The sequence below is a fragment of the Marmota flaviventris genome, chromosome 9 (genome assembly GCF_047511675.1).
Source record: "Marmota flaviventris isolate mMarFla1 chromosome 9, mMarFla1.hap1, whole genome shotgun sequence".
Classification (NCBI taxonomy): domain Eukaryota; kingdom Metazoa; phylum Chordata; class Mammalia; order Rodentia; family Sciuridae; genus Marmota; species Marmota flaviventris.
In genome coordinates this window covers 9122260-9135194 of record NC_092506.1, presented here as the reverse complement: position 1 = coordinate 9135194, position 12935 = coordinate 9122260, and the positions used below count along the sequence as shown (strand labels likewise).

General features: G+C 39.2%; 1 protein-coding gene across 1 annotated transcript in view; it reads right to left on the bottom strand.

The window, feature by feature from the left end:
• Positions 1-10349, bottom strand: part of LOC114099850 (steroid transmembrane transporter SLC22A24-like) — a 35031-nt gene extending 24682 nt beyond the window's left edge. Inside the window, exons 1-4 of the mRNA XM_071616910.1 lie at positions 10291-10349; positions 5771-5919; positions 5498-5666; positions 2919-3042 (exon numbers count right to left, since the gene is read on the bottom strand). Coding sequence (XP_071473011.1) covers positions 2919-3042; positions 5498-5666; positions 5771-5919; positions 10291-10349 — 501 coding nt within the window. The remainder of the gene's footprint in view (positions 1-2918; positions 3043-5497; positions 5667-5770; positions 5920-10290) is intronic.
• Positions 10350-12935: the final 2586 nt, after the last annotated feature.

Below are 12935 nucleotides of genomic sequence, written 5' to 3'. Positions count from 1 at the left end.
AATACACCAAAAGTAATGGATTACTACTTCCAAGGGTAGATAATGAAAAATTGTGACTTCTACCTTGCTAGATCCCCTATCCAGCTCTACATTTAAATTAAATGCTATTATTTCAGTGAGACCAATATGACAGGGAATGAAGTCCTTATTCCAAGAGTCTGAGAGCAACTTAATCCTTCCCCAAATCATGTTACTGGTCTTGAAAGTGAAATTTTCCTCCAGGGAGACTTTAGGTGATATTATACTCCCAATAAATGTCCTGATCACAATCTGTGAGAGACTGTTAACCAAAAGACCTAGGTAATCACTGCCCAGGTTGCTGTTAAGACACTATATTTTTATGGATAATTTACTCCATAACAACAGAGAACTCATTTCATGTTGGTACTAGGATTGAAATGCCACTGTAAAAAAATAGTTTAAATTTTTGGAATGGATATAGAGGTTGGGCAGTGTGTAGAAATTTTCTGATTTCTTGCTAATAATAAAAGCAAGAAGAGCAAGGTAAGTTGAAGTAAAACTAAATAAAAGGTACTAGGATTTTCCAGCCTTCCCATTTGGCAAATGAGACTACCATTTGGAACATTGTCAGGAAAACATGGCTAGAAATAAGTAAGTCCTATTTACAGATAAGGTCCAGCATGTGAAAGAACAATATTTCTTAATAATTTTTCTTAATAACTTTAATTGGCATAATAATGGTACATATTTGTGGAGTACAATGTATGTTTTGTATACATGGACAAATTGGGTAATTAGCATATACATCACCTCCTGTACAATGTTTCTCAAGATCTCAGGAGGATCAGATCTCAAACAAACAATAGAACTTCTGAGATACTTAGATGTATTTTCTCTCAGCCATTTCAGGAACCCAAAGCAGAGAAAGACTTATGTCAAAGATGTTTGTTGAAGTGTTACAATTTTTTTTGTAAACCCCAATGAAATTTATAGGAGATTCACAATGATTTTGTGAAATATTTGTCAGAAAAAAACATTGACAACTTGACTGATAGAACAGAAATCGTATCAAATTAGAAAGGCTCCCAAAAATGCTATCACTGATAAGCTAGCTTGCAACACCCTTTAAATGAAAATATAAGAGGAAAGAAATTCAGAGGTTGGAGCCAAGGGACAAAAGGTTGTGAGATCCATGTTTCTTCAATTTTCCAAGCCTTGAGATGTACTTTCAGAATTTCTAAACTTTGCCTACCTTGATTTCATAATTGCTATAAACTCTGTTGTGTCTCAAATCCCCTTTTTGAACAGGAATGTCTACAGAAGTTACTCTATGCTTTTATCATCAGTACACATTGGAAAAGTTTGGGACAGCATTTGGTCTCTTGAGTTTCATAGATTTACAAGTTCTATGATTAGAACATAATAGGTAAGTAGTCTCAACCACACGTGGACCTCATTTAAGTGTTCAGGTTCTGGGGGCCAGGGTGGAGCTCAGTGGTAGAGTGCTCTCCTATCAAGTGTGAAGTCCTTGATTCAATTGCCAGCCATTAAAAAATATATTCTGGACTTCAAGCACATGCTATAATGAAATAAGACTTTGGGGGAAATTGAGCATGTGTCAATTTATTTAGTGGGTCAGAAGGATGGAATAATTTTGTAGCCAGAGAATCTATCTTTTGTTTTTCTTTATAAAAATTTTCTTCTGCTGGGCATTTGCTCTGTTTCAGATTTAATGTAGGGGAGCCTATTAGTTTTCCCTCCACCAAGCAGTTTATGTGATGCTTGAAATGCATTTTAGCTTCCTTTTTATCAGTTAACCCCGAATACTTTTTGGCCCATTTAAGCTAAGGTGAACACTTCCTCTGTGTTCTCTCAAAAATTATTTTCATGTGACTTTGTTTATTACTATATATTAACATGCTAGCACACAGTAGATGCATAAGTATTTTTAAAATGTGTTAATGAGAGTATTCTTGAAAGCCACATCAGGATCTGACTCCCATCAGGAGGAAAACTTCAGGGGGAAAAAAAGATTTTTTCCAAAAATTTTTCACAGAGGTGCAACCTTAGTACTCTTTAATGAGAACAATATTAAATGTCAAAAGAATTTTACTGTCATGTCTATATTGTGTAGAAGAGTATATGACATTTGTTGCACAATAATTATTTGTTGAATTGTTAAATAAATGGATGGAATTAGAATAATAATTTTAGTGCTCTCTTTTGCATGCTCAATTACTCTTTGTCTTATTGGCTTTCTGATTTTCCTTAAAAGGAACTGTGATTTATTTAAATAGTGATAAATGAATTACTATACAATTAGTGTACTTCCATCAGTAAATTGCAACATCTATGTCCAAATATTTGATAAAAACAAAGATACATTTTTTCAGTGCCTCCTCTCTACAATGAATCCATGGAGAAAAAGGACAGAGATGTAAGAGCTCACACACAGAATTCCCATTCCGGCCCATTAGTCACCCCAGATGCGGGGACAAGTTCATGGAATACTGCATACATGGCATACATTAAGGGCATCTGAGTGGCAGGCCACTCCCCACGTGCTAAGAGTGAACAGCAACCCGTTTACCCCGTGGCACAGCCCTGAGCTTGAGGCCATGTGTTGCAGTCCCTGTGCTTGCTCCATGGCCCACTCCTCAATTGGTCGCTGCAAGTACAGTTAGCAGACATTGCATTGGTGGCTGCCTGTAATCTGCTTAGCTACTGCCTGAGTATATATACATGGTAACTACACACTAAAATCAGACCTGCTTCCTGCTTGGTTTCCAGAGGTCTTGATTAGCAACTCCACAGCCACACTCTCCTCTACCCTGTTCCGTGGACCTCCTCACTGGGCGAGAGAGAGCCCTCCCACCCAGGGACAGAGGGACACAGCCTAGCGTGATTATGAGGCCACGTCATTTCATCCCAGCAACCAGTTTCCCCTTCCAGATCACCTCTATGGTCAGGGTCTCTTCAATATTCTTTTTTCCATTTATGTGTGCAACTCTTCTAAGTTCCTTTACACCCTTTTCTAGCTGATTTGTGACAATCAGCCACCAGAAGGACTCCACCAGCTTCCTGATTAAAGAAGATAAGAAAGGTACAGTAAATATTCAACTACTTAATTTCCACACAACCTTTGAGATTCCTTTACCTTTCCATTTATACATACTTTCTCATTATGGAAGTGTAATTTATAACCAAATCTTCTTCTTCCACTGGACTGATCTTTCACTAAGATGAGGGACATATCTGGCCATTAATGTGTGAAAATAATTATAGGCATCAGTAAACAAGGATCAAATGGCATAAATCATCCATTTGCCTTCCAATTTTTTGTTTTGATATATAATTTACATATCATAATATTTTCATAGGGTACAATTCAATGAACACAATACTCAATGGTGAAAGACTAAAAACTTTTTCTCTGAGATGATAAATAAGGCAAGCATGCCCACTTTCACCACTTATTTTCAACATAGTACTGAAAGTTATAGACAGATTAATTAGGCAAAGAAAATAAATAAAAGGTATCTATAAAAAAAGAAGGAAGTAAAATTATCTGTTTGCAGATGATATGGTTTTCTATATGAAAATACTGAAGATTCCAGGGGAAAAAAAAGATGTTTTAGCTAATGTATAGGAAATGCAGCAAAATAGCACAATACAAAATCAACATAGAAGGTCAATTATATTTATATGCAATAATAATGAACAACTTGAAGAGAAAATTACAAAATTATTCCATTTACATTATCAACAATCAGAATGAATTCTTAAAAGTTAACCAAGGACTTATAAAATAAAAACTGCAAAAAAAAATGGCTGAAAGAAAAAAAAAATTTAAAACCAATGGATATACATCCCATGTTCATGGATTGAAATCAATGATAGCAATACTACTAAAAGTTATCTACAGATTCAATGAAATCCCTATCATAACTCCAATGAAGATTTTCATAGCAATAGAAAATACACTCTAAAATTTATATAAAATCTCAAAGGACTCTGAATAGACAAAATATTCTTGAAACAGAACAGCATTGGAGAATGCCCACTTTCTGATTTCAAAACGTACTACAAAACAAACGTATTTGTTACTACAAAGCAACAATAATTACAATAAGCTGGATGTGGTGCTGCACACCTGTAATCCCAGTCGCTCAGAAGGCTAAGGCAAGAGGATCATGAATTTAAATCCAGCCTCAGCAAGGGCAAGGCACTAAGCAACTCAGTGAGACCCTGTATCAAAATAAATAGGGCTGGGAATGTGGATCAGTGGTCAAGTGCCCCTGAGTTTAATCCCTGGTACCAAAACAAAAAAATAAAACAATATGGTGCAGGCATATATACATACAGGATAGAATAGGGTAGAGATCCTCAAAATAAATCTTCACGTGTATGGTCAAATGATTTTTTACAAGAATGCAAAGACAATTCCATGGGGGGAGAGGAAATGACAGTTTTTTTAACAAATGAGGCTAGGAAAACTTGATATCCACATGAAGAAAAATGAAGATGGATTCTTGCCTAATGCCATATACAAAAATTAACTCAATATAAACGGAAGACCTAAATGTCCCAACACAACAATTCCGGTCTTCAGAATTTATCAAAAAAAAATCAGCATACTATACTGATGCATTAATATCAATGTTTATAAGTGTGAAATTCACAATAGCCAAGTTATAAAACCAGGTGTCAATCAATAGATGAACACATAAAGAAAATATGGTATATACACACATAAAGTTTTATTCAGCCATAAAGAAGAATAAAATTATGTTATTTGCTGGAAAATGGATGGAACTGAAAAGCATAATGCTAAGTGAAATAAGCCAGACTCAGAAAGTCAAAGATTAAATGTTTTATTTCATATTTGGAAGGTAGAGATAAAAAAAAAGAATAAAATAAAAGGAGCTCATGAAAATAGAAGGGAGAACAATATAGCAAAGGAAGGCAGGCAAGAATGAAGGAGGAAAGGATGCAAAAGAAAGGTGCTGGGCATTGAAATTAACCAAACTGTGCTACGTGCATGTATAAACAAATCACAATGAACTCCACACTTATATATGATCATAGTGCACCAATTAAGAAAATAAACATGTAGAAGAGAAACCATAAGAGTAGAGGAAGACATTCAGAGGGAGTGAGAGGGCAGGGAAAAGGGAGGTAAGGGAAAATGAGATATAGGAAATTATATTATGTGCATTTATGAGTATGTCACAATGAACTCCACTATTATGTATTATTATACCGCCCTCATAAAAGTATAATAAAATTTTTTATTTTTTTATCTTCCAATGATTTCATGACAATTTTCTGCCTATTATACAAAAATGATGACTGCATAGTGCCAACCTCCACTCAAATTCCCATTCTATTTCCTCTCTTGCACCTTGGATGGCACAAAGGATGTTAATGGGGACATGAGTTAGGACCAGTATTGGGACCATACAGATACCCAGTGACATAGCTCTTCTGTTATCACCTTGGCCTCTCTTGTAAAGAATGTGGAGATTGTTCATACCTGGAGGGGAAGAGGAGGACAAGCAAGGGTACAGACACAGCCAGTTGCAGTGTGTACCACTTTCGAATGGCAAAAGCCAGTCCTCCAAGGAACATCTGCCCAATACTGTAGGAAGACAATATCAGGACTATTCCCACAGACTTCCTTTGGGACATTGTCCATTCTGACACTGGAAGAAAATATGTACATAATTGTCATTCCAGGCAAAGGGTAATTTCACAGTCAATTAAGGCATGAGAAAATGAAAGTCTCAAATTTTTTACTTCCTGAGACAAGAAGAATTTATCATAATAGTCATGACACTCAACCCAGCACAGAAGCGTAATATGCAGTAAATGAGGAAGGTGGGGGCGAAGGCTGCCGCAGTGTCAACATTGCCCAGCTGGAGTAAGCACCACAGGTAGACCATCTTCCGCCCAAACCTAAGAAAGATCTGAACAGGTAAGCTTATTTCAGAGCAAAAATAATATGTGGAAAACAAGAGAAGATAAAATAACTTGAGATTTAGGGTAAAATGTTTAACAAGTAGGACATTGTACTTGTGGTCTAGCGGAATCATAATACTAGTCAATAATGAAAATCACAGATGTAAGCATCCCTGCTAATCTGAGAGTGATGCCAGAATGCACAGAAAAGCACATGACATAAGAGGACCTTGATGCCATGTGGAGCCATATCAAGAAGAGGAAATAGGGGAGGTCATAACAAATGTTTGTTTTAAAACATTCATTTAGGAAAAGTGGATTTGTGTGTCATGTTCAGAGTGCTGAGGAGTGAAATCAAGAGATCCATACTTGGATCTGTGTGATCTTTAGGTAAATGCTGAAGGATTTGAAAGGAAGAGTGGGAAGACAATACATCAAAGTTGCAGATAGATGACATAATCAATACTCTGGGCCATGTCAGTGTTCAAAGGCCTCAGGAAATGTGTTTCAGAAGATGACCTGGCAACTGTTCCCTTTAGCACAGGAACCAATAGGAGGTCCACAGAGGAGAGACAGAGAATAAGAAACAGAAGGGCATATCACACAAAAAGAACAGGGAAATATTTGTGTCATGGAGCTCCAGGGAAGGGTCTCATTCTGGAGTTAACTTGGACAAAGTTCTATGAGCTAATACAAAGTTTTCAGAAATGTTAATTTTTATGGTTTAGATGTGGTATCTTCCAAAAGCTCACATGGGAGACAATGCAAGAAGGTCTGGAGGAGAAATGACCTAATTAAACTAATCAGTGAGTTAATCCATGGTGTGTGGGGAGCCACTCTGAAGGACTCACGCCTTCCAGTCCTGAAGCAGGAGGCTCTGACTGATCACTACATTTCGTTGTGACTTGGGCATTGTCCCAGCTCAGGAAGTTGAAGGCTTGTCTTCAGATGTAGGTGTCACCCCTGGGGTTGAATTACACTCACCTGTCCCTTGTAACCCTGCTCCTTCTGGCCTTTTTTGGATAGAACTTTCTAAGAACAAGGGTCCCCCCCCCCAATAAAAGCCCACTTCCGAACGTGCTCGCTCCCTCTCTCCAGCCTCTTGTGACTTTCTCTTGCTCTCCCATTTGGGGAGCTTGAAGCGAGAACAGAGAAGCTGTCCTAAAGATTGTTTAAAGGTAAAGTGTGTGTGTGTGTGTGTGTGTGTGTGTGTGTGTGTGTGTGTGTGTTTTATTTGTTGTCCCTGGAAATTCACACAAATGACCATAAGTTCAGCTACCCACACAGGTCGGGGGCAGCAAGTGGCGCCCAATGTGGGGCCACTCAGGGTGAATTTCCAGGTTGACAGAGAGAGCAAGCACGTTTGGAAGAGGGCTTTTATTGAGGGGACACTTAGAAAGTTCTTAGAAAGTTCTATCCAAAAAGGGCCAGAAGGAGCAGTGTTACAAGGGACAGGTGAGTGTAATTCAACCCCAGGGGTGACACCTACATCTGGAGACATGCCTTTAACTTCCTGAGCTGGGACAACACCCAAGTTACCACGAAATGTAGTGATCAGTCAGAGCCTCTTGCTTGAGGACTGGAAGGCATGGGTCATTTAGAGTGGCTCCCCACAGTGGTGGGATTAACTGAGTGGTAAATGGAGGCAGGTGGGGTGTGGCTGAAGGAAGTGGTTCATTGGGGATGCAGTAATGATGTATATATTTGCATCTGGTGACAGCAGTCTCTCTCTGCTTCCAGATCACCATGTGAGCTGCTTCCCTCTGCCACACCCTTCCTCCATACTGTCCCCTTAACTTACACCCCTATCATCTTTCCTCTGGGCTACTTCAATAGACTGACAGATGGTCCTTGTTACCACTCAGTGGAGAAATAAGGCTTTTAAAAGGCAAAGTTATAAAATTCCCATTAAATTCAAAGGCTGGGAAGTGCAATGAGAGTAACTTGGGTGGAGGCATCACTAAATAGGGAGTCAGTAAAATGAGTTTTCAGGAAGTAACATTTGAATCTGAGTACCCAGAAGTTGGGCTGAACAGTGTACAGGAAAAGCATTCTAGGCACAAAGAACAGCAAATATAAATGCCATGTGGCAGAATCCAGCTAGATGTTCTGAAGACTAGCAGAGAATGGATAAGGGGGTAGGCAAGATGAGGAAGGGAGGCAGGGGCCAGATCTCAGACTGGCAAGACTTGAGAGGAAACTCAGAGTTTTATTCTATGTGTGATAGAATACCACTGGGTGTTACCTGGGGAAGAACAATTTTAAGCTTGAGAAGACACAGGTCAACATAGGGTATGGATGGAATGTGTTATCAACAACAGTCAAATGCTAGCTGCAACTGTGAGCTACAAGGGTTCTAAGAAACTGGGTGGCAGAGGGCCCTTCATTTGATAGGGGGGTTGAACTTCATAACATCTGACTACGAGAAGCAGGGGAGGTGAGGGCAAGTAGAAGGAAGTTGGATAATGGCACCAAAGCACAAGTGGATGGCAGTAATAAATTCTAATCTTCTACATCAAAGCAGGTGACTATACTCCACAATAACCTATAGTATATTTTATGAATCACTAGAAGAGAGGAGCTTGAACACTGCAAACCAAAATAATCATAAGGAGATGGAAATGTTCATTACCTGGATTTTATCAGGATATATAAGGTATACATAAAATGAAATATCACACAGTACTTCATAGTACAATTATGATGTGTTTATAACATTTTTAAAATGTTTAAGGTTTGTAAATGTATCTTGAATACTTACGCTATATGTATTCAATATATACAAATATGCTGAGAGCCATTGCCAAGTAGGAATGATGCATCGCAATTTCTTTGTCAGCCTACTCCATGTTGCTTAGAGGAAGGACTCTCCATGGTGGACCCAGGTTTTGCAGTGACTTTGCATGAAAGTTGACCTTGCTCAAGGACCAGGGCGGATCCGGGTTTAGGGTAGATCAGGGTTTATGGCGGTTCCAGGTTTAAGGTGTACCCTGCTGGGAATAGGGCGTTGTGGAGAGCCATCCTCACGCATGACTGGGCGACTCCCGGTTTGGGTCTGAGGCTTCTGGCTGTGTCGGAACTTTCCCGGCCCTCTCCTGATGAGAGAACCCGTCCGTGTGGGGGTGTGACTGACCACTGACCCCGGGGGCCCAATCACTGACCCTGACCTTGGAGTGTGGCCCCCCCTCAACCTTCATTGGATTGAATTCTCCCCTGAATTTCTTGTTTCCCAATAAAAGGATACTCCCTGGCGTGCTAGCTCTCTCTCTCTCCTGCTAGCCCTGAGTAATCCTTGCTGCCCTATGGGTGGTTCGAGGTTGGAGCCAGAGAGGGGAGCCATCTCGGACCTGGTCATAGAAAAAGGTAACTGAGTCTGTGTGTTTTATTTTGATCTCTGCTAGCTAACTTTTATGCCAAGAATCTCATTAATGAAACCAATGCGCAGGCAGCATGGTGGAATTGGCGCCCACGAGGGGGGCATTCTAGATTAGCTAGATTGAGTGGGAGAGCGCTATAAAGATAAAGATAAAGGAAGTGGTGACAATTTAGAGTCACAAAAGTACTTGGAGATATTGAAGGAAAGAGACGTTAAATTAATTAAAATGGGAAATTCAACTTCTACGGATAAGGAAATGTATCTGATTATTTTAGACAGTATAATTAATCAGAAAGGAAAACAGATAAAGAAAGCTCAATTATTACAATTCTTAAAGATTGTAGGTGAATATTGTCCTTGGTTTTGTGAACAAGAGTCTCCAAATTTATCTACTTGGGAGAAATTAGGAAGAAAGTTACAAAAGGTTTATCTTTCTAATGAACTATCTGGAGGCATAGAAAGTATTCAGAAAACTTGGACGGCTCTGGAAGTTTGTCTTTTTGAGTATATGTGCCAAAGTTCGTGGCCCCCTGAAGACCTGTTAAAAGGCATACAGAGGGCTATTAAGTCTATTCAAATGGAAAATCTGCCTAAGGCTAAGTTAATTCCCTTTCCCTTAAGCCTTTTAAAAACAAAGACACTAGGAGCCAAACCAAAAGTTAGGAATGTGACCTTAAACTTGCAAGACCAGGCTAGCCCGCAGGGAGATTATAGGGATGAATATCATAGAGAAGAAACCTCCGAAATCCTAGAAAGCCCTCCGGAAGAGGTAGAGGATCTTCCTGGAGAGGAAAATCCGGAAGAGATTCCTAGAGGGGCTCAGAGTTCTTCTCAGCCACGTGGCTTAGAAGCCCAATTTCAAAATGGTGACAGTGCAGAGTCTGACCATGACTCGCAGTCTGAGGGAGAAGAATCAGACATTGAAATTCAGGACTTACAGAGAAATTTTAACAGGCTGCGTTTAACACTGCCTGGCCAGAACACAAACTTACGGTCGGACCGCCCCCGGGCCAAGAATGAGGAAGTAGGTGGTCGCGCAATGTGACGTCATCGCGCCAACAATGGGGGCCGCCATCTTTAATTTTACCGGAGCGAAACAAACAGTTTCCGTACAAACCCCTAATGATTTTCAAAAGCTATTAGGAGATATTAATTGGCTGAGGCCATCCCTAAAACTAACTACTTCTGAGTTAAGTCCCTTATTTCAGATATTACAAGGAAATCCCTCTCCAACCTCTCCACATCAGCTGACCTTAGAGGCTAGAACGGCTTTAAGGAGAGTTGAACATGCAATTAAAAATGCACAGCTTACTAGAGTTGATCCTAAAGAAATAGTGTATTTGTTAATATTTCCAACTGAGCATACCCCAACAGGAGCCATATGGCAAAGATTAGGAGTTATTGAGTGGATGTATTTATCCCACTCCCCTCAAAAAACATTATTTCCTTTTCATGATTCTATAGCTCAATTAGTAATTAAGGGCAGAACTAGGATTTTACAATTAATTGGATCTGAGCCTGATATCATAATCATTCCATTTTCTGTTCAGCAGACTAATTGGCTTTTTCAAACTTCTAGCTTATGGCAGATAGTCTTTGCTGATTTTCCTGGCCAGATAGATAGCCATTATCCTCATGATAAGATTATACAATTTGCATCATTAACGTCACTTATTTTTCCAAAGATTGTACGTGCACATCCTATAGATGAAGCTTTATTGGTGTTCACGGATGGTTCTAACTCAGGTAAAGCAGGTTTTTATAGTCGTGTTCACACAGAGGTAATACAAACTTCTTATACTTCTGCCCAAAGAGCAGAGCTTCAAGCTCTGAATTGTGCCTTGAATTACTTTTCTAATGAGCCTATTAATATTTATTCTGACAGCTTATATGCAGTCAAAGTTACTAACAATATTGAAACTTCAGTTATTGGGTATACTTCATCACAGGAGTTATTTAAATTATTTCATAATTTACAAAAGGCAGTGCTAATACAAAAGTACCCATGTTTCATAGCACACATACGAGCTCATACTAATCTTCCAAGACCTTTAGTTTCAGGTAATGACAAAATTGATAAATTAGTAACTTTTTGTCAACAGATGTCTTCATATGACTGTGCACTAGCTTCCCATTCCTTACATCATCAAAATGCTTCTAGTTTACGTAAAAAATTTAATATTAGAGAACAAGCTCGTCAGATTGTAAGCCAATGCCCTAAGTGTGTTATTCACACTCCATCTCTGCCATCAGGGGTAAATCCCCGTGGATTAAAACCAAATCAAATATGGCAAATGGATGTAACTCATATTCCTCAATTTGGTAAGCAGTGTAATGTGCATGTCATAGTGGACACTTATTCTAGATTTATTTTTGCCACAACACGTACTAAGGAAAATACTCAACATGTAATTTCTCATTGCCTAGCAGCTTTTTCTGTTTTAGGGTGCCCTATGCAGATTAAAACAGATAATGCTCCAGCTTATGTAAGCTCTTCTTTTCAACAATTTTGCCAAGAGTTTCAAATTAATCATAAAACAGGAATTCCTTATAACCCCGAAGGCCAAGCCATTGTGGAACAAGCTCATTTATCTATTAAGCTTCAATTACAAAAATTAAAGGGGGGAATAGGGTTGTGACTCCCCAAAATAGCCTTAATCATGCTTTGTTTTTTTAAAATTTTTTAAACTGTGATGCAGAAAGTCACACTGCTGCTGAGAGGCAAATGTCTCCCTCAGTAACAGGCCCTTTAGGCAGAGTTTTGTGGAAAGATTTGCAGACTGGTCAGTGGAAAGGCCCAGATCTGGTGCTTATGTGGGGCAGAGGTCATGCTTGTATTTTCCCAGAAAGTTCTTTTCATCCTATTTGGATACCTGAACGTGCAATCAAACATGGAAGAGATAGAACCCAGATTCAAGCGTCTGAGGATCAACCCGGAGGAGCCCCTATCCAAAAGGAGGAGATATCGGAAAAGGATGAAGAAAGACCAGATTGACCCAGCCGAAAAGCTGATTTCATGGGAAGACGTGAAGAAGCTAACAACCCAGGCTTCCCGAATACTTCGACACCTAGGAAAGAACAGGACCCCAGTGATGATGGTAGCAACAGTAATTGCCCTGCTGGGCTGTCAGGTAAAGGGGGATCAAGTAGACACTTACTGGACATATTTCCCAGATCCACCCCTGGTACACCCAGCTGTGTGGACTGGAGAATCCATTCCAGTATTTACTAATGACTCATTCATGATGGGAAGATTTACAGATACTCATATTACTCCCAATCATGTGACTAGATTTAATTATTCTGGCTACAGTGCCCAATTACCTTTGTGTTGGTCACACAATAAACATGCTGGCTGTCTGAAAGTATCATTCGAAGAAAAGACAGTGATTGGTAGACCTAGACTGACAAATAATTCTATTTATGGGGACTTAAGACCTTATACTAGATCAGTAATTAAGATGGGACTTTCCCATAACAAGACAGTCATTTCTGCAAAACCTCCATAGATACACCACTGTCCCAATAGTTCTACAATTGAGATTGGCACCTTTCCTAGATGGATGGATTGTGTAAATACCTTTCCTGTACAACATAAGGTGTCTAAAGATAGTGGGCATATTTTATACTGGTCTCC